At 39.7% G+C, this 25948-nt stretch overlaps 2 protein-coding genes and 1 long non-coding RNA gene across 6 annotated transcripts in view; 2 read left to right on the forward strand and 1 right to left on the reverse strand.

Annotated features, from left to right (window-relative positions):
* CENPP (centromere protein P) overlaps nt 1–25948 on the reverse strand; it is a 147657-nt gene that overhangs the window by 118112 nt on the left and 3597 nt on the right. For all 3 annotated transcript variants that reach the window (XM_081901252.1, XM_081901250.1, XM_081901251.1), the window contains exons 4-6: nt 24854–24975; nt 19600–19688; nt 14977–15073 (exon numbers count right to left, since the gene is read on the reverse strand). In XM_081901252.1, the coding sequence (XP_081757378.1) occupies nt 14977–15073; nt 19600–19688; nt 24854–24975 (308 nt within the window). The remainder of the gene's footprint in view (nt 1–14976; nt 15074–19599; nt 19689–24853; nt 24976–25948) is intronic.
* Nucleotides 2404–15472, forward strand: OGN (osteoglycin). Of its 2 annotated transcripts, none has more exons than XM_081901246.1 (7): nt 2404–2723; nt 3271–3506; nt 7710–7800; nt 9123–9281; nt 10545–10747; nt 11545–11640; nt 12259–15472. In XM_081901246.1, the coding sequence occupies exons 2-7, from the start codon at nt 3306–3308 to the stop codon at nt 12430–12432; spliced, it is 924 nt and encodes a 307-aa protein (XP_081757372.1). In that variant the 5' UTR covers nt 2404–2723; nt 3271–3305; the 3' UTR covers nt 12433–15472. The 2 variants fall into 2 exon arrangements, with proteins under 2 accessions (XP_081757372.1, XP_081757371.1); XM_081901245.1 differs by having other exon boundaries at nt 2405–2723; nt 3247–3506.
* Nucleotides 16109–17718, forward strand: LOC309364304. The gene is made up of 2 exons (XR_014165808.1): nt 16109–16466; nt 16847–17718. It is a non-coding gene; the product is annotated as an uncharacterized lncRNA (long non-coding RNA).

Here is a 25948-nt window from a genome sequence, read left to right on the forward strand (position 1 = left end):
AGACACATTATACACTTATTTTTAAAGTGTGTAAGAATGATACAAGGAGGTATTTAGGTTCACAGTATTGCGCATGAGCAGCTACAACATACTGCGGCACACAGAGGTGGTATCTACTGTCAGATGAATTCTCTGTACACTAGTAGCTGGGAATGGCAAATGAGGACTATTGCATTCAGATCCTGCTTGCGAGCTTCACATAAGCATCTAGCTGGCTAGTGTGGGAATTGGATGCTGGATCTGAGTGGGCTTTTGGCCTGCTCCAACCACAGCACAGCAGCAACTAGATTTTACTGCACCATACAAATAAAAAGAACTTATTTCAAAAACAGGAGAATTCTTTTGTCAGAAATCTGTTCCAGCCCCAGAGAAGCCCAGCCCCTGTGTATTTTAAGCATCACTGAGCTGCATGCAATTTGAAGGAGGCAAACCCAGAGAGCACTGACTTAAGCAGACACACAACTGAGAACTTCCTTCCAGTGGCTAAAAATCCTAGTGTTTCTCTATTACAGCAATGACTGAATTATACCAATCATATACAGTTCAGAGATGTGGCAGACACCCTCATTTTGACTACAGCATACTAGCAAAGAGCTTTCCAAACTGTGTGTCATGACACATTAGTATGTCGGCTGCATCCTGTAAGTGTGTCATGCAAATGCTCCTCATGCTCCTCCCAAGGCTGGAAAAGGGTTAGTTTAACCCCTGGGTTGCTAGTAAAACTGTGTCGTGAAATGATGCATGTCTAAAAAGTGTGTCACCAACATGAAAAGTTTGGAAAGCTCTATATTAGCAGTTCTGTTACAGTACACTCATTTGTCCTGGCATACACTTTGGAAATTACTGAGCTAGTACTGTAAATGCATGTCTGCAGGAGTAATAGAGATGAAGGGAGGCCTTGGCCCCTTCCCTATACAGTTAAACAAACTGAGAAAAATGACTGGGGAGTTCTTTGCCTTATAGGCAGAGCCTTATTAAAATCACAATTTGCATCCAAATTTGAGGGGATGAGCTTTCCAGTTCAATTTACAGTCTACCTGCCAACATACAAAGAAATAAAGTATCAGAGGATCATATTCTAAAAAGAGTCAAAAGAGCAACAACAGTTATCTCAACAACAACAGGCTCAATTTTACTTTTCTTCTTAAACACCACAGGTTGCAATCAAAGCAGTGCTCCTGCAAAGTGAATGCTCTACCCTCTCCTCCCCTGCACAGTTGTCTGCTCATCCAAAAGCATATCACAAGGGTCAAAAAGTTTCAGGAATGGCCTGGAATGTTGGGTGGGTGAATTGTGCAGGAGCTTTCTCCAGTGATTCCTTACACCCACTCCTGACAACTCTCTTTTCCCACCCCACTGTCAGGCCTTTCCCCAGGAGTGGCTTTTGGAGGAGGATAACGCTTGAGTGAACACTGTTCCGGATGCAGTCCAATCCGGGACTGTCCATATAATAGCTTGAGTTGTAAAAGTGGCATAAAAGTGAGAGAAATTGTCACCAGTCACTGAATTTAAGAGAAAATGAAACCAATGAAAGGAACAGTTGGGCTAAAAAACTTTAAAATTCTTCTGGTGCCTCAGTATTAATATTAACAGGACACATAGTGTTTTAATATAACATGCACTGATTTTCAGTTTTGCTACCATTATTTTCCATCTGCACAGTGAATTCAGGGGAAACATTTATGTTCAGAATGGATCAAGTTTCAAATGAAGACTGTAAACCAGCAGATGTACTTAAAGCAAAGCATCCAACTCCAACTGAGATGGCGTTCCACAGCAAACAGCTGGTGTCTGAACTTTGGCTTTTCTTGGAGCAATAAACATTCTACAACAACATAGCTTTGGGCTTACAAAACTAATCCAAATGAAAATATTCTCAGCTGATGCATCTTCTATTTGGAGTCCCAGCTAAAAGTAACATACCAAAGCACAGACAGTTTCAGCAGTGATGTCTTTCAACAATAAATGCTGTTTGTTTATCTTCGCTGGCTGTGTATAAAACTGAAAGATTTCCCCTCTTTTTAGAGGTATAAAACATAGGAAGCACTTTTCATATCAAGACATGAATCTGAATTATTTTTCAATGAAATGTATTTTTTCTGCCATATGCACTTTCTGTCATATGTCATTTTCATATGCAAATCTGCTTCTATTACAAACTGTATTCTCAGTGAATATACATCACACTGTTTTCTTTAATGAGCTGTTAAGGTTGGAATGCTCTCAAGATTTTCAAAACCTACAACCAACTAAACTGCAAACTAAAAGCTTGAAGTTCCTCTGTGTGTATCTTGAGTTGCAAGTTTTAACTGCACAAAAAAAGTGGAATGCGTATGCCTAAACTGAAACGGAAGTCAGCTCCTTTGTCTTCCATTAAATGCTAAACTAAATGAGAAGCATATGACTTTGCTTGTCTTTATTGCATGAAACTGCAGTTGGTCCAGTTAAAGCTTTGAACGATAAGAGCAACTATATTAACATATTAAGTTGAATATTTTCCAATATATTAGTCGAGCAGGACTGATTTATCATTTTGCATTCAAGACTGCATGCTGACCCAGCCTTATTTACCCCACAGAAGGTGCTTTTAAAGTTTGACAGTTTTTGTAGTAGTATCATTTCAGACTGCTGAAAATAATCTCACTCTTGTCTAGCCATTTGGAATTAATGAAGAGAAAACCATATTGAAACAGTCACACAAGAGATCTCAATCAGCGAAAACGGTAGGTGTTATCTTCCAAGAAGTTATCTTATCAGTTTTAACAAGTTATTGTAAAAGTTTATTATATACTAGATTACATATGTTAAAAGTTATAGTATTTTTTCCCCTATTGTATGCATGCTATTTTTTATATTTAAATACATTGTTATTACTTTGTTGCATATTTCAAAGTTTAGTTTGCTCTACAAAATAGTCCTTAAGACAATGAAAAAAATACTTTTCAGTCTCAGGCTGGGCTCAGCCCTGTTCCTTTTAACTATTTCATCACCATACATACAAAATCTAAAACAATGTTTTGTATGTATTTCTATCAGCACTTAACTCACAAAACAAATCTGCAATGTATCAATTTGTACTTCTATTTTTCTACACTGTACATTGTCAACTTTTTAACATTGGAAATATTTATAGAAAGAATGCTAAGAGTTAATAATTTTTCCACGTTCCTTAAGCATTAGAAATCACTGCCAACTAGACCTCTACGCTTTAAATATTGTTTTGAGAGATTGCTTTTTTATTTCCAGTCACAAAGAAATCATTCTGCTTAGTCCTTCCAGCTCAATACAAGCCTCAGCCTCTCAAAATGAAGACTTTGCAGAAATTTGGTCTCTTCTTTTATTTTTTGTTGCCCTTGGTGAAGTTGGCACCACCTAAACAACACTCAGCCACATTTTATGACCCTGGTTTGGCCACTCTTGAAGAGACAATATTTAAGCAAAGTTATGAAGACATAATATTTAAGGAGGATTATGAAGACAAGCCACAGGATGCAGTAAAAAATCAGGTATTTGACAAGTTCTGTGTTCATCTATGCATGCAAGCATGTTCCATGGGTAATTATGAAAACAAGTGGAAAAAATAAGGATAATGTAAAGTTAGCCAAATAAAATCATAATATAGTTACACACAATTGTTTTATTTTGTTCCTTTATCATAGTGGAACTGTTTGGGCGCATAGGAATGGGCAATGTGACATACCTATGTGGGCCACAAACAATGGGTGTGAGCCCATGTTTGCCTTAATGCATGACTTTCTTCCCCTTTTATTTCAAAAGTACATTTTACCAATTATCTGTTACATTATCATAAAGAGTGAGCATTCTGCACTGATATACAAAAAATCAAGTGTGGTCCATTGATCTATCATGAACTCATTTTCTGGTCTAGACAAGTCTTAGGCTTATCCCACCCACCCCCAAACCCTTTTGTGTAAAATAGGTTTAACAGTGGCCTATTTTATGAGAGCAACATTAACATATAAGGAATTTTGTGCATTATATAAATGATAAACAGCTATACAGTACAACCCTCAATTATTCAAACCAAATCAGAGCATTGTAACTTAACAAGCCTTATAAACTGCCACTACATTTAATGAATTTACAATGTGCTGCCCTATTCAATAGTATTAAATACCTGCCTTGTGACCATTCAGTGATGGGCGGGCTACAAGTACAAATAATAAATAAATCAGTATTTAAAATTATATTGTCTAGAATGTAGTACACATATGCAGAAAACCTATGGTGGATCAAAGCCTCATAACATGATGTTCAGAGCCAATGCCAAAAAGAAATTTAAGGTTTTAGCATTTATGTTGTTGTTGCGGTTGGGCATGTGACAAAGCTGGAGCCAAAAACACTCCCATACTGCCTACTTGCTCTTTCAAGGGAAGTGCAACTCATCCAGGGCAGCAGTATTCATAGAATCATAAAGTTGGAAGGGACCCTGATGATCATCTAGCCCAACCCCCTGCAATGCAGGAATATGTAGTTGTCCCACACAGGGATCAAACCTGAAGCCTTGGCGTTATTAGCACCATGCTCTAACCAACTGTCACAGTTGGTGACAATTTAATTATTACATTATCTGCACATGTATTAAGTTCTTAACTGTTTATTCCTTAAAGATGTCTATTTACTATTTTTAAAATTGTTTACCTAAAAAGGAGAAAGTGTAACATTTTAAATAGAGTAAACTGTGCTTTGCACCAGTAGATGGCGCTTCAGTAAGATGAACTTCAGTTTATAGTACATATCTTGCGAATTTGTTTTATGCAAAACTAGCCCATGTAATGTAAGATACGTTTAATGATGTTTGAGATTGCTATAATTCACCCTGGGTCCTTCAGTGAAGGATGAGTAATACATTTAATAATGAAAAGAAGAAGTGAGAAAGGGGTTAAAGAAGGGCAGCCAAAGCGATTAAGAGTACTAAATGGGGAGAAGCTAATGTTTCACTTTAAAGAGAACCAAATACAGGGGTTACAACTGAAGGGTATTAAAACAAAGACAAATTGCTTTTCTATTCATAATACTCAAACAGGATATGGACAACAAAATTAACTCAATGAACATTTAAGTGCATCAAAGACTTAAGCTCTTCTCATATATTCCATACATTTACCTGAATTTTTGCAAGTAGCACAATAGTTTGTCACCTCATATTTTAATACCATTTATGATTTCCCTGTCTTTTAATTCATGAACAAGAACAACATCAAAGCAGCAATACCCAAACTCGGTGGCACATTTGCATACCTTGAGGGGGACTGGGGTATGATTTATAATTATTTATAAAACAGCCTGAAGGAAAAAAGACCCAGTAGAACAAAACCCTGCTCACAAGTTTACAGTAAATTAAATTAAGTCACCTTGTTGGACCCCTCCACCATTCCATGTCTCTTCAAAACATGACTACATAAGGAAAACCCTGCCAAAGATCTTGCTTGTCCAACATTCTATTCTCCAAGGGCCAACAAGATGCCTATGGGAAGCTTACAAGCAACTGGTTTTCAGAGGCATGCTGCTCTCAATGCTGGGGTAACATAGCCATCTTAACTAGTACCCCTTGGAGCCAGGAAGCCCCCCATATGGCAATTGTTCCGCTGCAGCCCCATTGCCAATCTATGGGCAGTGACATCCTCCTGAGGAAATGCATACCGGGATTTCCTCCTATGCAGCTGAAGGCACAAGAAAATCCCAGAAACATCACTGTTGTACAGAAATAGCTGTAACTATCCAGTCATGCTGCTCTGAGATTTTTAAATAAGGCAACTCCCAAGTTACGTTCCAAGATACTGCGTGTGTAAGTGCAATCACATGTATTAGAAACACCACTGAAAAAGCCGGCAAACACCCCGTTCTGCCCCCGTTCCTTTTTGTGTTGTTTTTGGGTGGCTTCCAGGTTCAGTGTGATGCACATGTACACAGTCACACACATATCAGTCACACCTAAAATGGCCACTGCCTGTATTAAGCAGTTTATAAATGTTTCATATACTTAAACAATAAATGAAAGGTCAGAGGACCCAGTTGATGTGATGAGGGGTGATCCTGCTTGATGGCTGAGCAATATGGAGTTGCAAAAAGGATGGTCAGCTCAGTCCCAGTAGTTGTCTCAACTATAATGCTGATGATATGGAGCAAAACACAATCAGTTGTTTGTCCAGCTTCAAAGTGTTGTTGTGGTATCTGAGAAGCTTTTATTCCCTCATTTCATTTTCCCAGCAGATCCCAGGGCAGGATTCTGAACTTCCAAAATTCTGATGGAACTACCAAGAGGGCCCCCTCTGCTAATATTAACACTGGGGAGGGTCTGTAGGGAATCAAGGGGCCTTTCAGATATTTGAGGTCTAAATTGTTTGGGGCTTTAAATACTAGCGTAAGCACCTTAAATTGGGCCCAGAAAAGAATTAGCAGCCAATGCAGCTGTTTTAGAACAGGGGTTATATATGAGTAGTAAAGGCAGCCCCAGTCAGTAATCTGGCTGTTGCATTTTGAACCAGTACAAGTTTCTAAGTCATCTTAAAGGGCAGCTCCAGAGTGCACTGTAATAATCCAACCTGGAAGTTATCAGAGCACTGAATACTGTGGCCAAGTCATCTCTGTCCAAACGGGGCCATAGCTGGCAAACAGGTCGGAGCTGGAAATAGGCATTCCTAGCCACGGAGGCCACTTAGACCTCAAATAACAGTGCTGGAGCCAGGAGTATCCCCAAGCTATCAACCTGCTGCTTCCAGTGGAGTGCAATCCTGTCCAGAACAAGCTGTGTTTACCTCTTGGATCAAGAAATTGGAACATACAACACCTTTGCTGGTCCACATCCAGCCTGCCACTGCCTCCACACACAATCCCACTTCTTATTAGTCTGAGTGTACATTGCAATTCAGAATTGGTAACCATGGTTTGATCCCAGTTACAGGGAGCACTGGGACACGGGTGGCGCTGTGGGTTAAACCACAGAGCCTAGGACTTACTGATCAGTAGGTCAGCGGTTCGAATCCCTACGACGGGGTGAGCTCCCATTGCTCGGTCCCTGCTCCTGCCAACCTAGCAGTTTGAAAGCACGTCAAAGTGCAAGTAGATAAATAGGTACCGCTCCGGTGGGAAGGTAAACGGCGTTTCCGTGCGCTGCTCTGGTTCACCAGAAGCGGCTTAGTCATGCTGGCCACATGACCTGGAAGCTGTACGCCGGCTCCCTCGGCCGATAAAGCAAGATGAGCGCCGCAACCCCAGAGTCGGCCATGACTGGACCTAATGGTCAGGGGTCCCTTTACCTTTACAGGGAGCATTAAACCCACAACCTCCCAGTTCAGTCATCACAGCAAACTACCAGCCAGGTTATATTGTATTAAGCTGGGTGTGCCAGGGAAAGAAGCTCACACGCGGTGCATGCCTGATCCAATAAATCATGGTTGTTGGGCCAGGAACATGACATCTGATCTGCCCACTAGCAAATGGAAATAACAAAGTATTGCTTAATTTAACTGTCTGTATTCAACATGAGGTGTCACATGAAGTTACCCTATCCCAGAGGTACTGCTGAATGTTAGATTTTGGTGTGTGTGTTTTAAACTAGATTGTTTCCAGTGCTCCAGGAAATGTTCCAGACAATGTGGTTTATTAACTTTTAAAGGTTTTACCACCACTATTGAAAAATAATATATTAATCCCTGCATGTGTTTTTATAACTTCCTACATATAAGGAAAGCAATGATATGCTCCTTTTCCACGAAAATGAACTGCAAATGCAGAGAGATGAAGAGATACTTAGTGAAGGATCAACAAATTTAACAGGTAAGATTTTACCACATTACAGCATATCAAGCTTAAAACAAACAAACAAAATAGTTACCAAAAATGTGAAAAAGTATGCACACTGACATAAGCATCAGAATTCAACTTGCCACTTGCTTGGAGCAAGTAATGATTGCCCTGAATGAACCACAAAGTGCAAGATGCACTGGTCTCCCCTTCTCCCCTATTTCTAATGCTTCTAGTCAGAGAAGCATGTTTTGGCAGCTGTGTGCATACACACTCACATACTCCAGGCTTTAAAAATTGTACTTTTTTAATAAGCCTAGACAGCAAGCACATGCTCACAGATATCATAGAGTTGCATTTTCCCAGACAAAAATGATGCCAGAGAAAGTAGAAAGCTCAGCAACAGATTTCACTTCTCAACTACAGTGTTAGTGCTGACAATATGTGATCAATCAGTGTTGGGTCTAGCTGCTTCAGAATCATGACTAAGGTTTCTCAGTGTCAGAAGAACAGGGGATGGAGAACAAAAATACAATGGTACTTCGAGTTAAAAATGCCTCAGGTTACAAACGCATCAGGTTACAAACTCCACTAACCTGGAAGAGTTACCTCGAGTTGAGAACTTTGCCCTAGGATGAGAATGGAAATCATGTGCCAGCGGCACAGTGGCAGCAAGAGGCCCCATTAGCAAAAGCACACCTCTAGTTAAGAACAGTTTCAAGTTAAGAACGGACCTCCAGAATGAATGAAGTTCGTAACTAGAAGTACCTCTGTAGGCAATAGTGAAGTGAGTAAATTCCTCTCCTTGAAAACAAATGAGGAGGATTGAACCCATTTGTCATATCAAGTTTCATTCCAATATCCTAAGGTTTGAGAAATATTACAATTAAAGCAAATAAAAAGAAAATAGAGACTATTTCTCATGATCTGACTATTAAACCTGGAATTCTAGTTAACCTACATTTGTTATCCTTTCATCTATCTGTATTTTCAACCCATACAACAATAAGAAATGGAGTTGAAAACATTTTAGAAAGAATATGTACACTATCTCAAATTTACAAGATATGGTAAGTTTCTATGCTTTAGAAATCTAAATTCTAAAATTTACTAGGTCAAGTCTGTTTGAATAAAGTGCTATGTAAAAAATTCTGTTGACTGACACTAAATTCAAAACTGTCCGAAGGCCTCATGTGATATGAGTAAAAAAATGTTTCCATATCCTAATGTCTGCAAAATGCATGTAAGACAATTTTAATATAGCATTTATGCCCCATAAAGTGTGCCACTAGGACTGACAGACAATCAACCGTCCAACATTCCACTTACATAGAAACAAAATTATCTTATTTCAGATTTGGCTACTTGTCTGCTGTGTGTTTGTTTAAGTGGTTCAGTTTACTGTGAAGAAACAGATATGGAAAGTGTTCCAGCTCTGCCAAAAGAAACTGGCTATCTTTATGCACGTTTCAACAAAATCAAGAAGCTGAAAGTATCTGATTTTGCTGAAATTCGTAAGTATATACTTGATTTAAAACTACATACCATACTTCTTGACTATACTAAAGGTTTGGGTAAAACATTAAAAATACATTTCATGTCCATATACTGTACTACTACTACTGAAGGTGAATTCCATCTCATTCATAAAATTTTAACTGCAACCATCTATATTAGTAAACAAATAAACACTGACCAAGGTCACTCTATTCTTTTTAAGTTCAATTCATTTATTATTCTTATTTTTAAAACTTATTTTTTCAGATAAATAACCACAGGTATTGTATGAATTACCATCCTGGAAGAAGCAATCCTTTCCCACACAAGGGACTATCTCTTTACATGATTCCTGTGGCCACAAAGTCAGACCTAGATAACAACTAAGAAAGAACATTTTAATCTTCAGCAGTACCATTTTCTTCATATGCATATACATGTATGGTTAATTAAGTATTTAATTGATTGATTAATTAATTAATTAATATTTCTTCATCAATGACAATCCTAGAAATAAGATAAAACAGCATAGTACTTTCCTTGAACAATGCCCAGTGAATGAGAAAGGATTAATCCTAGAACTCCTTTTTGTAAGTTGAACACAGTGCTACTCTAGGAGGAAGACCAAAAAAAGAATACATGCTCATAGATTAGCAGGACAACATTGTGTAAGCTGGCAGGAAGCAGACACTGGGTACCCTTGAGCAGCCTGATCAAATGCCAAAATCACAGCAAAAAGGGATAAAAAAATAAAGTAGCTTTAGTGCTGTGGTTTAAACCTTCCTACTGAGCCAACCACCCAGCTCCTCAGAGGGCTGCAGAGCAATCATTTGATTAAGTGGTAAAAGAGAGATAACAGCTGAGGAGGTGAGCCTGTTTGTGCACTTTTATTACTGAGTGTAGTGGTGGGGGGCTTCTCTTCCCTGACAGTCCATGTGCACAGAAGAGGAATGAGCACTCCCTTGCACTAGTCTGCTCACTCAGTTGCATGAAATTCCTGGCCATCTGTGGTTACCAGGCTAGTGCTTAAAAGAATGAATTAGACATTTACAATTGGTGCTGCCACTGTAAAGGAAGAACATTGGAGGGCATTGAAGGCAAGCTTAGTTTATTTGAAGCTCTCCCGAGGAGAAAAATTATCAGCGCAATACCCAGGACTCCATAACTAGGTTGCACAGCACAGCCTACTATGCAGCAACACTTTACTAGGGGCTTAGCAGGTGATTGCTTACAAAAAGCATCAGAGCCTATATTTTCTTTCTTTCTTTCTTCTTTTTTAGCCACACTGAAAAGAATAGATTTGACTGGAAATATGATACAAGATATTGAAGATGGGACCTTTGCAAAACTAGTATTATTAGAAGAACTTTCACTTGCTGATAATAGAATTGCCAAGCTTCCAGCTTTGCCTCCAAAGCTAACTTCACTGAAAGCAAACAATAACTTTATTAAAAGCAGAGGAATTAAAGCAAACGCTTTCAAGGTAATAAAATTTATTATTACAATTGATTCCTATGTCATGCTAAGCCAAACCATGGCTTAGTGCAACATGTACACTCCCTGAGAGAACATCCGGCCACTTGGTTCCTCCTCAGTTGTTTTGCTGCTATGCTACAGTGAGCCATGGCCTGGTGTGTGCACGTCGTCCGAACCCAATCTTGTGATTTAGCTCTTCAGATTATCTAAGAACTATACCCAAGATTTGTCCTGTAGTTTATAGTTTATGCTTTGGGAAGCTTTTCTACTTCTTCAATACAATATTGCATGGGATCCCAATCCAAAGGACCATACAACTAGTTTTGCATCCCCAAGAGGGCTGTCATCTTCTTTCTTAACATAGCAGCCCACCATGCTACATAGCATTTCACCATTTTTTGCTCAAAATATCCAAAAACAAGTTGTTCAGAATTAATGTTATGAAAAGGAGAAGAGGTAAAGTAGCATAAATAAGCTGGGATTTAATTCATTAATTTTGGCATGCTGAATGGCTTATATATGTCCAGTGGAATCTTTGATACTCTTCATGCTCCTCTCTCTGCATCTACAGTATCTATCATATTGGTGTTGGTCCAAAAGAACTGAAGGAGATCACTTTTTAAAAAATGTGTCATTCTTTTTAGATTAAGTAATATATTTATTTATACTACAGGCTTCAAACATCTTTCAACACAACTGAATAGCCCAATCCCTATCAATAGATCCAATTAGTAACCAATTATCTTGTTTAAACTGCTTGTAAAACAGTTTCTTTTCCCCTCCTTTTCTGTTTCTCTTTTACAGAAGCTGACCAACTTGTCATTTCTCGACCTAGGACACAATTTACTCGAGTCTGTCCCACTTAACTTGCCAGAGAGCCTGCGTACTCTGAATCTTCAGGTCTGAAAACATTTTGTTGCTGTTGCACAAAGAAATATTTGTGTGTGTGTGTGTGTGTGTGTGTGTGTGTGTACACACACTACCAATGACCCAAGAGAACTCAGCTTTACATTTTTTTGTTTCATTTTTGTATTTTAAAATACTTCATCAGAAAGGTGGTTTATAAATTAAGTTAATAAATAAAATAAAATAGAAGCTGTGCACTGAAAGCCTAAGCAAGGGAAACAGCAACCTGCCCAATAAAGAATACTGTTCTCTGGTAACTTACAGATTCTTCGGAAGGGATAAGTTACTGTAGTGTAGGGACTCCCATTTGTAATCTATAGGAATCTGCAAGTTTTATTTTTCTTCATGTAAAGAAGAAATTTTCAGGGCAGAATACCATGCAACAGACAAACAATGTTGTATAGGAAGAGCCATGAAGGAACCAAACGTTAGTGTAAGGAGTTTGGAAAAACCATGTCCTATATACAATGTACATATTTATAACAGAAATCATTATAGTGCTATAGAGAGAAGTATTGAATAAGATTTCAATGAAAGAAAACATCAAACTAGTATATCTTTTAACTAGCATTGGATCTTCAGATTTTTCAAGTTCACTGTTTTGATTTGCAGTTCAACAACATAACCAGCATCACAGATGAAACATTCTGCAAAGGGAACAATCAGACCCGTTATGTTCGGCAACGGATGGATATCATAAGAATGGATGGCAACCCAGTCATCTTGGGAAAGTACCCCAATGCTTTTATGTGCCTGAAAACCTTGCCTATAGGCACATACTTTTAATTATTAACAAAACTGAAAATGGTAAAAAGTAGGTAAAGATTACCATTTTATCACGGTTTCAATTTGTCTTTCCATGCTAATATCTTCACATATGTATATTCAACACTTTTAGCCGTTATAACTTCTACCTTAACTTGGTGAAATTGCACCTTCTGATTTAATAAGCCTGAGCCTTTTTTATTTCTAGAACTTAGACTCAAATATAAAACCAGTAACGTATTCTTTTTTCAAGGGAACCAATCTACAGGCAATGCCCCATCTATGTGCATTCAATATGTGCATGGCCATGTAAATGCACATCACACTGAACCCGAAAGTGGCCCAAAAAATCACAAAAAGGGGCAGAATGGGGAAACGGTGGGGAACAGGGTGTTTGCAGGCTTTTGTTTTCAACTGTTTTTTCAAATATGCACTATTTCACTGACACATGCAGTACCTCGGAACGTAACCCCCACATAAATGGAGGGTTGCCTGTATTTCAAAAGAATAAAGTTTTTTTTAAAATGCTTTAACACTGTGTGGAGAATAATCAGCTGATGTAGAGAGAATGGGTAGCATTCTTATGTGACCAGTCTAATGTGTTTTATATAGGAAACACATAATGCACAACATGGGAGAAATGAGACAAACTTTGCTGAAGCAGAATAAACTTTTGTTATTTTCTAGCAAACATAAAGTAGCTGGATTTAAGACACCAGTTTTTTGTCTAATGGCAAAGTAGGACACAATATATTGGGGATAAAATGGAGGCAACAAACAGCTTTTCATCTTTAATCTTTAAACCTACAAAAAGATCTGAGGAAGTTTCCCATTGTTTAAAGTTGGCAACTTCTTAGTTTGCTTTTCCACTCACAGAAACGGAAGTGAGAAGAGAAAGCAAAGGGTCTGTGTAAAGGTGCACGAACCGCATACAAATCCTAGATTATTAAGCCAGGATTTCATCATGTGAATGAGACCAGTCAGATTGAGTTGTTTAGATTTCTGAAGCAGAAATAGTCAGCACCTGAAACTCATGCTTGGCAATATTAATATTGCTTAAAAGATACCATGCAACATAGTCTCTGCATTGAACACTGTTACCAAAAAACAATTACTCATTATCTGAAAAACCCTGAAGAATATTAATAACTGAACAATTCATAATGCACCTTATTGGCACTCTTTAAGCTGTCAATGTACTTAGAAGGGAAATGCATCCATTTTGGTAATATTAAGTACAGTCCTATACAATTCAAATAGGTATTTACAGACAACCACAATCTTATGCACAATTCTAAGTTAGTCCTATTGAGCTCTGTGGTACTTGATTCTACCCTATCATGTATAGTACTTTGCAGTAAGAATAAGCAATAACTGTGAATTTTTATTGTATTTAATATATCACTCTCCTCAAGCCACCACATGACTATTTTTAGATTGTGGCATCTGTGTTGTGATCAGCCAGAGTTTAAACCCTTATCTCAAAACAGAAGTAATTTGGGCTGGTTTGAATATAATTGTCCAACTTTGTGCATGTCAGCTGAAGACTTCTTCAGAAGTACCTTCTTTATCAGTAAATTATGCATTCTCTTTTTTTCATACCAGATATGTTCTTTTCTGATTTAATTATTCACTAGTATTGAATATTTTTACAGCTATTAAGCTCTGCTCTAGCTATTCTGCTTTAATTGTACTATGTATCCAATCTCATTTACATGGCAAAATCTTTAGAGATTACTGTTTGTTTTTAGTTTGTGTGTGTTACCTATTGACTAAAACTCTAACATGTCTAATAATACAAACCATCAGAAAGAAAAAGTAAGAAAGAGGACATACTTCACTATTCCTTTGTAAGTAAATGGTCTTCTATGACTGGGCAAAGATGGTAATACATAGTTTGTCTTTGGCAAAATATGTGGTTGGGCAATGGCACCAAAGCTCACTTCCATTTTATTACCTCAATCCTTTCCTTGTTTGAGCACTTTTAATCTCCACCTACAGCCAGGTAGATTGAAAGTTTATTTGGTCACAGCATCTTCCTCATTCTTACATTCCATGATTTGCCACTCCTCCTACTACATTCTATGACAGCCAAATTGAACCCTTTATTTGCTCTCCACTAAACTCTTCTCCTCTCAATAGGCATATTGGGGGAATCCTCAAATTGTTGTGACCCAGTCCCCAGTCCTCTTCTATGACAATTCCAGAGTTACCAGACTCTGAATCTGTGACTAATAGTTCAGACTTACAGATGAGGAGTCTTGTCAGCCTACCAACCACACAATGCTCTTGACTCTCCCAGAACCTCAACAGACAAGACAGTGAAACGTTTCAACTCGGCAGTCCACACAATCATAAAACATTATTTTTGAGGGACTGAGATTTTTAAAATAGCACAGAACCAAACAACCATGAATTTATATTTTCCCCCAAACTTGCAGTACCATTTAAATTAACCCATATTTCAAAAACCAATGTCATTCAGTTTTCTCTTGTTTCATAATGAAGCTGGTTAACAGAGAAAAAGAAAGGTTTAAAAGAAAGCATAACTTTTCAAAACACTACCTTGAAATGGGTCAAAGTGCGTTTCCGATGATCACACCACTCAGTGAAATAGGAGAGACATTTGAAGAACAGCAAGAGATTCCCACTCTCTTCAACTCTAGAAAACAACATTATGCCATTAAAAAATATTTCCATCCCCCTTACAAAAATACATTTATAATTTATTTATTTTTTAATCTTTAGATCATCATTAGATTAGATTTAGGCCCTCTGTTGGAAAGAACTTGCTAAAGCTGTTCAAACCAAATACCACATCATTTTGTGTATCTTTTGTTTAGGGTGATTTATTGTACTGTTTTAAACAGATCTTGAGAGGCTTACTCCTGATTTGGATGCAATGTTAATCCATAGTTTGTTTAGCTTAACTATAATTTGTTTGTACATCTGAAACCATAATTTGGGGCCAACAAACCAGCACTGTAGATTACAGTTTGCAGCTGCTTTGTAAAACTCAGTTTGCATTAACTGTGATTTGTAATTACATCTGTGTTCCATATCCTGGTTTAATTCTTAATTGCATTGCTCCACGAATGCTGCACACTCGCCTACACAGATACAAGTGAAGGGTTGCTGAAAATTAATCTGCTTGCTTGGTTAAGAAACTGTCACTGACACTTTCACAGACCTCACACACCCTACTCACTCTGCCTGGCAGCTCCATTCCCTACCATCTCATGATTGTCAAGCTTCCAGCAGCAATGATGGAGTGGGAAGGCAGGGAAGAGACCACAGGCACTTTTACTCATATCTAACAAAGAATACAAGGGACGCGGGTGGCGCTGTGGGTAAAAGCCTCAGCGCCTAGGACTTGCCGATCGAAAGGTCAGCAGTTCGAATCCCCGCGGCGGGGTGTGCTCCCATCGCTCGGTCCCAGCGCCTGCCAACCTAGCAGTTCGAAAGCACCCCTGGGTGCAAGTAGATAAATAGGGACCGCTTTATAGCGGGAAGGTAAACGGCGTTTCCATGTGCTGCTCTGGTGCCGGTTCGCCAGAGCAGCTTGTCACGCTGGCCACGTGACCCAGAAGTGTCTGCGGACAGCGCTGGCTCCCGGCCTCTAAAGTGAGATGAGCGCACAACCCTAGAGTCTGTCAAGACTGGCCCGTTCGGGCAGGGGTACCTTTACCTTTACCTAAAAAAGAATACATGTTAAAAGCACATATTTTCAAGCCCTACCATCACCAACAAACTCTGGGCAGGATTAATCTAACGAGTTCCATTAGGAACTCCTGAAATTGATTAAGGTGAACAAAAAAATAAAATGCTTCTGAAGATCTCCAGCCATTTGAGAGGTGGGAACATATAAGCCAAAGGATCACTGCAAATTGTGCAAGTCACGCTAAACCACTGTTTACAGTCACATGAAAATGAAGTTGTTAAAAGAAAATTGTAACACATGCCAAAACAACAACTTATGAACCACAAGCTACGTGTGATAACTTTTAATGATGTTGAACAAGGAAATGTTTCAGAATTGTTGGATTCTACATTAAGTCTTAAAGGGACGCAGGTGGCGCTGTGGGTTAAAGCCTCAGCGCCTAGGACTTGCCGATCGAAAGGTCGGCGGTTCGAATCCCTGCGGCGGAGTGCGCTCCCGCTGCTCGGTCCCAGTGCCTGCCAACCTAGCAGTTCGAAAGCACCTCCAGGTGCAAGTAGATAAATAGGGACCGCTTACCAGCGGGAAGGTAAACGGCGTTTCCGTGTGCGGCTCTGGCTCGCCAGATGCAGCTTTGTCACACTGGCCACGTGACCCGGAAGTGTCTCCGGACAGCGCTGGCCCCTGGCCTCTTGAGTGAGATGGGCGCATAACCCCAGAGTCTGTCAAGACTGGCCCGTACGGGCAGGGGTACCTTTACCTTTACCTTACATTAAGTCTTACAAAAAAAAAAAAGGTTTTTAGAGTACCAAAGTATGATTACGTTTTTGCACCCATACTGGGGGGGGGGGGGGTCAAAAGCAGTGACCCTTCCAGTTATGGCAAAAAATGCTTCATATTTTACCCTCCTCCACTACCTACAAATATAAGAGTCTTTCAGTGCTTAATTGGATCCAGATGTGATTTAATATTCACTTCTGGCACACTACTGATGGACTCAAATTTCAGTTGGCTGGTAGGCAAAAGTCAAGTTTAAATGCTTCATACTGCATCAAGAAAGCAGCTTTTGAAATAATTACGCAATGGGTTAGTTGTGTGATGATGATATAACAATCAAATCTAGCATGAAAGCCAAACACTCGTTTATAAGATTTTTTGGGGAAACTCTTTCCCATCATTATTTTGGTGAATGTGCCACATCAATTATGTTAGGCAAGAGCTGGTATGCCAAAGTAAACCCAGTCTGGTTTGCTAAATATCAATGGGCACTATATACATATGAAAACTGTTACTGCATGAAATCAACACAGTAAATCACTTTGTGTGACCCATACAACAGATTATACTAAACATTGGCTGCCACTTTTTATGTTGCTCTCAGAATTGGGCAGAACTGCTGAGCTGCCACTGCCTATTTCCACAGATGAAGAGAAAGAGTCAAATGTACTGCAACCAGCAGAGAAATTCAAGATCAGTTAGGCTCAGGGAAATACCACATGCTGAAATAGAAATCCTGACAAGAAAACCTACATTTATGTACTGCAAAGATGCTGAGCTTATTTTTTTTCATTTATCTTTACCTTAATTTTACGGCCAAGCATGTTTCTAAAGGATCTAAATAGTTAAAAAATAAAAATAGCCATATTGAGGGTTTTGTGTTTGCTTTTGACTTCTATTTGGTTTGATTTGAAAGGGAAAGGAGGGGGGAACTATGCGCTTGTAAATATTATTTATTCCAAGCCTGCTGCTGTTACTGGGGGAGGGGGAGAGAAAGCCTTCCTCAGGTGTATTTTGAGTAGCAATTCTCAAAGGCAAGGGATGCTGTAGTGACTCCCTTGACTTTAAGAATTGCTTCTAGAAACATGCCCATAGTGATTCCCCACAATTCACTGGACCAGGACTAAATCATATATCTAACACTTGATTTCCCTACACAAACCTCCTATTTGACTGTCACTACCCCCATTTGTGCGGTTATTTTAAAGGGGAAGGAAAGAAGAGTTAAAAAAACTCACATGATAAGTTCTCTAACCTATGAACATCTTACATATAAAGTATTTGTGAGTGTGGCAGCAATTCCTCTTCAGGTACTTTTAGAGGAAACTATCTGGACACATTCCAGTCTGGGTTCAGGCATGGTTTTGTTCCAGACTTGGCCTTGGTTGCCCTGACAAATGACCTTTTCTCAAGTAGCGATGGGGAACTGAAATCCTGCTGCTCCTGTTATAAGTCTCAGCAGCCTTTCATACCACTGACCATGGTATCCTCCTGGACCATCTCTATGAGCTGGGGATTGGAGGCACTGTTTTATGGTGGTTTTGTTCTTACATATTATTTTTTCTCTAATTTCTTATGTGCCCTTCACCTATAAGTTTCCAGGGTGCATTTCAGCAATATTAAAATACATCATCATCATTATTATTAAGTTTTTAGTTTTCAGTTTTCCAATAATCACATGTAAATCAATACATACACAGTTTGACTTCTCTCCTCCCCTTAAACATCAGTTTAAAACAAATTACAGTCAACAAATAGGGTGGATACTGAAAATATGTGTATCAGCTGTCAAAAGCCAAGAAGAAAAGGTTCCCCTTCAGCATATGGCAGATACATACTTGCATGGCATGTCTCAGAAAATGGCATTGGGAAACTATGTGCCTATAATCTGGCAACATAGTTGCAGGGTACCAGAAAGCACTCTTAAAAAAATTTCCAGGGTTGTTTAGCATCAGTATGAAGCCATTGGGAGCAGTCACTGGGAAGTCTGGGGTACAATGTCATCACTGTGCTGATGCCACCAAGACTGTTTCTCCATTAAAACTGAGTCAGGAGCAGGTAGGCACAAGCTGAACCCGTGCCTGGCAGCAGTGGTGGGCTGGACAATGGCTGATAGACTGAAGCTGAACCTAAGGCAGAGACACTGCAGGTGAGTGATTCCCAAATCGCAGATTGGTGCACCTTTAGAATAAGGTAGTTCATTCTCAAACATAAAAGCTGTATTATCTTGTATAACCATATATGCCAGCAATTTAATTAAGATAGCAATTTTATACCACATGTGCGTGAGGGACATCAAGCCCAGGGGCTGAATATAGCCCTCCCTATCCCACCCTCAGGACTCTCCCTAGGCCATACATCCTCTCCCCAGGCCCAGTCACCTGCCAAGTCAGTCACCTGCCCAGTGTGAAATGCTTTTCCCTGGGTGGAATGTGTCCTTTGACTGGGATAGTGCCTTTTTGTTACCTTAATGGATAAGTGTATAGACGCACCACTGGAATGTAGTCTGCTAAACTATGAGCCACATCTGTTGATGCTGGCCCCACCAACCACTGACATATGGCCCCTGGAAAATTACCCTCAAGGGAATAAAAGTTACCCCTTGGGCTAAAAGGGATTCATTGCCTTACTTTACCACGTAGCTGAATGTCTCACTGAACTCAGTGGGACTTGGAACATACTATATGTTGTGTGTAACTGACATTGTCCAAAGCAAAGAAAGATATTCCTCTATATATTAGTAGAAGTCTTACCTTGATACAAGCTTGCTTAAATCCAAATATTCGTCAGATTCTATCACAATGCTAAGGTCCGTAACAATAGCTGAAACATTTTTGTTACACTGGTTCAGAAAAAAGAAAATGTTTTATTAATAGATAAAATAAGTAGAAAATACTCAAATATAGGACTAAAATATGATCAAATTGCAATGATTTTTTCTATATATAGTACATAATAAATCAATGAAAGGTGACCATTAAGAGAAACTGCAATTTGGCAGAAATTCAGATGTCCTATGTTGATCTCTGCATGAGTTAAGGCTACTCCAAATTCTCTTCAACATTAGGGAAAACTAAGATCTGAAGGCACATGAGTCAGTCATGCTGCTGATGCCAAGGAGGCCAAGAATAGGGTTCTCTACTTCTGTAGTAATACAGAAGGTGTCAAACTTGCACTATACTGCTGGCTTACCCTTCTACCACTGTAAAGTGTGCATTTGACAAGTGTTAAACTACTCTTGGAAGATCTGGCAATGATTACTGCTGTTTCCTCTGGGGTGCTTTTAAGAGATGGCATTTTTGGCTTAGGGCTAGAATGTATCCTTCCAAGTAGAAATAATAGTTGGGAAGAATTTTTGATCTACTGTGACTTTATTTTGTGAAGAACTATGGAACAGCCACTGCTTTTAGAAACATAGGAAGCAGCCCTTTACTGCTCCACTGGTTCAGTATTTGCCTTCTCTACTCTTCTACTCTACTCTGACTGGCAGCAGCTCTTCAGGGTTTCAGATGGGGGGCCTTTCCATTCCTGTCAGGAGTTGAATCTGGGGCCTTCTGAATGCAAAGTGGATGCTCTGAGACAAAGGAACAGTAGTAGCTTGCTACCTACCAAAGCAGTAATAGAAAACCAGTACCAAAGTTAACATTACCACAGAAGTAAACTACTGCTGTCTGAAAAGTTTCCATGTGCATTCTGAAGAGCAAAACTTAGCAAGGGTGAAATATTTTAGGCAAACTAAAATCTTCAGAAGCTGAAGTTACATATTTATATCCAAGTGCCATCTTGTGGTTGAAAGGGAAAATGACAAATGCAACATCCTAGTTCTTGAGGAAAAGAGATTTTATTTTAGAATTATATTCCCAAAGCAGCACAAAGCATTCATGAGCTACCACAAGTCCATTCTTAAAAATATAGAATAACTGAAACCATACAAAGAAATGGACATTTTAGGTACAAGTTAAAAAATTTACTAGCGAAAGGGCTCCAGAGAGGGGGCCCTTTCTTAAGAGAGGGGGCCATTGCTTAAAATGGCGGCTGCTCGAGTGCTGCTGCTGGCACCAACAAAGCCCAGCCTCCTTCCTTCTCTAGACAGGGCGGGGAGAAGCCAGGAGGAGGGAGGGAGGAGGTGCCATCACCGTGTCAGGGAGAGGGAAAGAACGCGTGTGCTGGCGATCCAAGTGGCGATTCTCAGACCGTCCACGGGACAGATCCAGAAGGCAATTGGGCCTGATCCGGCCCGCGGGCCTTAGTTTGCCTACCCATGGAACAGGCTATCAAGAGCTGCTAACCATGATGGTCATGAGATATTACAATGTTCTAGAACTGATTATCCTAAAACATTTCAGCAAGATTCTTTAGATGAGCTAAGATATCACATACTTTAAAAACTAAAGGTTTGGGGTTTTTTATTTGACCTCTTGTTTCATGCTATTGTTTCCACAAGATGTGGAGAACACTCTACAACACCCATACAGCTGGTTTCCAGGGATGCCAAATACACGTATAACAGCAACATGCAAACAATCAACCATTTTCACTCCCTTCACTTTGCTGCACTCCTACCCGCTTTCATTTTACTTAAGGAAAACCTATTACTTGTTTTTACTTTCCTTCGTTCTCTGATCCTGGCAAGACACAAATAGTAATTCATGGAATTACCATGTAAATGGAAAAGTCTTAGGGAAAGACCAACAGATTACATCAACTCAACTATGCTGCAAATGGCAGTTTGCCACTTCTAATGGACATCATGTGAACAATTTCTGGTCTTTTAATTTTCACAGAAAAATTACTTCATTTCAGCAGACAACCTAAAGCTACAGACAGTATTATCATACAATTCCACTGTATGAAAGATCTACAGGTGGATATTTAGGGATAGCTGAATGCCCTCCCAGAAGGCACATCTTCTGCTTACATTGTGATCTTTTTAGCACAAGGTGAATTTTTTTTATTTTCCAAGTCTTTTTAATTTTTAGAATTAAAATTAGTTAGAAGGGACCATTAGGGACATCTAGTTCAACCTCTTGCAATGCAGGAATCTCAGTTAAAGCATCCATGACAGATAGCCATCCAATCTCTGCTTTAAAAGCTTCAAGGAAGGAGAGTCCACCACCTTCAGGGGGGGGTGTGTGGTTTGCTTCACTGTTGAACAGCTATGCGATCAGAAAGTTCTTCCTGATATTTAGTTGAAATCTCCTTTCCTATAACTTGAATCCATCGGTTTGGATTCAACCCTCTGCAGCAGGAGAAAACAAGCTTGCTCCATCCTCCATGTGACAACCCTTTAGATATTTGGCTATCATATCTCATCTTTCCCAGGCTAAACATACCCAGTTCCCTCAACAATTCCTCATAAGGCTTGGTTTACAAACCCTTGATCATCTTGGTCACCACGGAATAAATTTTACCTTCATGCCAATGTAAGACTAGCCAGTTTCCTTCTTTAATCAGGATTTGAAATTAGAGTCTGGAATCGATTAACAAATCTAGGTTAAGTGGGGGCAGTATCTAATGTTAATAATAAGCATTAATGTACAATTAAATGTAGGAGATAATTTCACTCTAGAGGAAGCGTGTTACCCCACAGCCTAGCACTGATTACCTAACCACGGTTTAAAAAGCACCAGCATTACAACTGAACTGCCCCACTGAGGGCAGATGTTTGTTATAAGGCAAATGTTGCACACGACAGACTACTAGCCAGTTCCAAGCAGGATTATCACAGCTACAATTGCAGAGATAAATTACAGGAAAGTGCTATTTTGTGCTGTATTTAAATTGTAAGTGTAAAAAATAACTATGGTTGCTAGGTATATTACAATTTGGTGTTTCTCTGTCAGAAACCTAGGATGTCACATAAACAGAGGCTACTGTTTTAATGACTATTTCTTATACAGTGGTACCTCGGGTTAAGTACTTAATTTGTTCTGGAGGTCTGTACTTAACCTGAAACTGTTCTTAACCTGAAGCACCATTTTAGCTAATGGGGCCTCCTGCTGCCGCCGGAGCACGATTTCTGTTCTTAACCTGAAGCACTATTTCTGGGTTAGCGGAGTCTGTAACCTGAAGCGTATGTAACCCGAGGTACCACTGTACTATATAGCTTTATAGTATATTTCAGAGCAGAAGAATACAATACTCACCTTGTTCATGCATCACAATCAACCATAGTTAATAGTTTACCATGAATGTACAGATGGCTTCCAATTCAGCTCCCCTAGCAGGAGCAGAAACAACAAACAGCAATCCTTGGTTTAGTGTTATATCCCAAACCATCCCAAAATCAGCCAGAAATCATGGTTTGCAATTCCCACTCACGCAGTGGGTGGGGAGTTGAAGCAGAAGCCACTTGCATGCTCACAGTGTCCTACAGTCTGTCCTACTGAGATATGTGAACAAGGTGAGTATGACATACTTTAGACCTACGTTATAAAATATAGAAGTCTGGATTTCAGTGCTAGTTTATGAAACACTGATGTACATGTATTTTTGTAAAGGGGAAACAATTTTTCAATAAAGATACAAATGGCAAATCTATAGTAATTTATATTTTGATGCTCATGACTATGTCATTATGAGAAGATGGAAAATGCTGCCATCTACTGGCAATTTAGACTTATTTACCTTGTTCTAACAGGACGCGGGTGGCGATGTGGTCTAAACCACAGAGCCTAGGGTTTGCCAATCAGAAGGTCGGCAGTTCCCTTTACCTTTAACTTGTTCTAACTCAACCCTCCCATCACACCCCATTTAGATTACAATCCCATACACCAGTGGTTTTCAACCAGTGTGCCGTGGCACCCTGGGTGCCTTGAATGATGGTCAGGAATGCCGTGGGCAACACTGGCCTCTGTCCCTCTTTTCTTCCCTCCCTCCTCTGATGCCCTATCCTGTCTCTGCCTCCCAAAGGTTTGCATAGCTGTTTATCACAGCAGCCCTGGCTATAAGCTCCTCAGGCGAATGTTGCCTCTTGGAGGCACCTCTCTTGTGGGGATGGTCAGCTCAGAGACCAGGCGCAGCAGCAGCAACTTCTCCCGGGAGGACTTCCAAGGAGAGGGGAGAGGAGAGGAGGATGAGGGAATACTTCACAAGGGAGGGTGTTCAAAAAAGGGTGAGAGGCTGCCAGCTCTTCAGGCAAGGGGTGACCTAATTGGGCTCCTGAGCCCCAGAGGTGCCGCAAAAAAATGTAGTTGGTTAAGGGAGCCGTGGACTCAAAAAGGTTGAAAACCTCTGCTATACACACTGAAATAAGCAGCTGAACTCAATGGAGCCTACTTCTAAATAGGCAAACACAGGATTGTGCTCTTAAATGGAACAAGTCGTCAGAAGAACTAATCTTTCATGTGTTTCTAGATTAAATACACATAAAACACTCAGGGGTATAGTCTTTTACTCAGAGAAGACCCACTGAAATTAATGATCATGACTAGCATAGGTTCATTAATTTCAATACTAAAAGTTAGTTGAATACAACCCTCAGTACTACTCATTGCATTCTATCAGAAGGAGAGATGGGGTGGCAAGGTGACTCAAACAACTCTACTCAGAGACTAGTTAAATCTGGCTCTTCTTCAACTACAGTACTTCCATGCAAGATGGTTAGCGTTACGAAACTTTAACTGTAAGAACTGGTGCTAGAGGTTTCTCTCATTTTCTTCTTTCCTCTTCATCCCTTTTTCATTTTGCATCACTTTACATAGTTGGCCTGAGAGTAAGTGCTGCCATATCTGTTAGTGACCTTATATAAGCCACTCTGGATGCCGTTTCAGCTGAAGAGTGTGGCATAAATGCTTTAAATTAAATACTGCAATGAGCTTTATTTTTAGAAACACACGTGCACACACCAAATACTAATCATTAGCAAGGAAAAGTGATGTTATATCTTTCATGCTGAAGGAAAATGCTACTAGGCTTTCTAGAAAAGTAGTTACCAAATGAATCAAAGTGACGCTGTGACCAAATATAGATGGTTGCCAAAGAAAAATCAGACTTCCTAATATATACCTCTTTGATATGAACGTCTTCTTCCTTTGCCTGGTTTTCTTCCATGAGTTGAAATTCCAACTGAAAGGACACTGAATGGCAATTTCCTGATAGCCTGTATTTGTGTGTAGTTCTAGTTCCACCTACCACAAAAGTAAACAAAAAGAGACCTTTATTAAGGTACTGATATCTGTTTAATTCATTTTTAAAAGTAAGTAAGTAATAACATTAAAATTAGCCATATTTAACATAAAATATTTATTCTACCAACCAGTTCATGATTACAATTGTCTGAAGCTGGGCTGGAGGAACTTGTGGACCCTTCAGGTGTTGCTTGTTCTGAACTGCCATCTTCCCTGACTATGCTGGCTGGGGATGATGGGAGCTGGGAGTCCAAAAAATATTTAGAGGACCCCTATAGAGTGAAGTAGCCACATTCATTCCAAACCACACCAAGGAACAATCTGTACTGACAACGGACTCACAGGCCCAATCAATGAAATGGCTAAGATCAAGTCACGGTTATGTCCAGCCACATGTGCTGGGCCAACAATGTACTGAGACAGTCCTGTCATTGTCATGGAGGCTATGATGGCCAGAGCCCACCTGCTTGGGCAGCCTTAGTATGAATACTGAAGTCCCCCATGACCACTCTGAAAAAGCTATTCAACATAATTTTTGAGACTACTCACACCTGCTTGGTCAGGGAGATTGTAGTACACTGGGATGAACAGTACATTAACAACATCTCTGATCTGTCTCTCTGGCCCAACAACACATACAATCCCTTGAACCCAGACTATGGACTATGGTGAACCCCTCCCCACCGTTAATCCCTCTGACATGGAATGATGTTGCACCAAATACACAGGTGAACACACCTGGGTTAGCAAATGGCCACCAAGCTCATCAGTCCGAGTCTGTTATACACACCAAGTCAGCTTGGTGATAGATGTTTTATTCTGGGCAGATCTGACATTAGTCAGCACCACCAGTATAACCAGTGTTGGCTGACCAGTATCCCCAGATTCTAAAATACAGAAGGAAAAACAGAAGGGGGGGGCTTTCATTTAACTAGGCCTCTTCTTCTCCTCTGTAAACCTTCACTCATCTCCA

This window comes from Podarcis melisellensis (assembly GCF_964234715.1).
Source record: "Podarcis melisellensis genome assembly, chromosome: 2".
NCBI lineage: Eukaryota > Metazoa > Chordata > Lepidosauria > Squamata > Lacertidae > Podarcis > Podarcis melisellensis.

Excerpts from the sequence above, each read along its gene's own strand:
- OGN (XM_081901246.1), top strand. The coding sequence starts at position 3,306 with ATGAAGACTTTGCAGAAATTTGGTCTCTTCTTTTATTTTTTGTTGCCC. Across the intron at positions 3,507-7,709 it reads AGGATGCAGTAAAAAATCAG|GAAAGCAATGATATGCTCCT; the intron begins GTATTTGACAAG and ends CCTACATATAAG. Across the intron at positions 7,801-9,122 it reads AGGATCAACAAATTTAACAG|ATTTGGCTACTTGTCTGCTG; the intron begins GTAAGATTTTAC and ends ATCTTATTTCAG.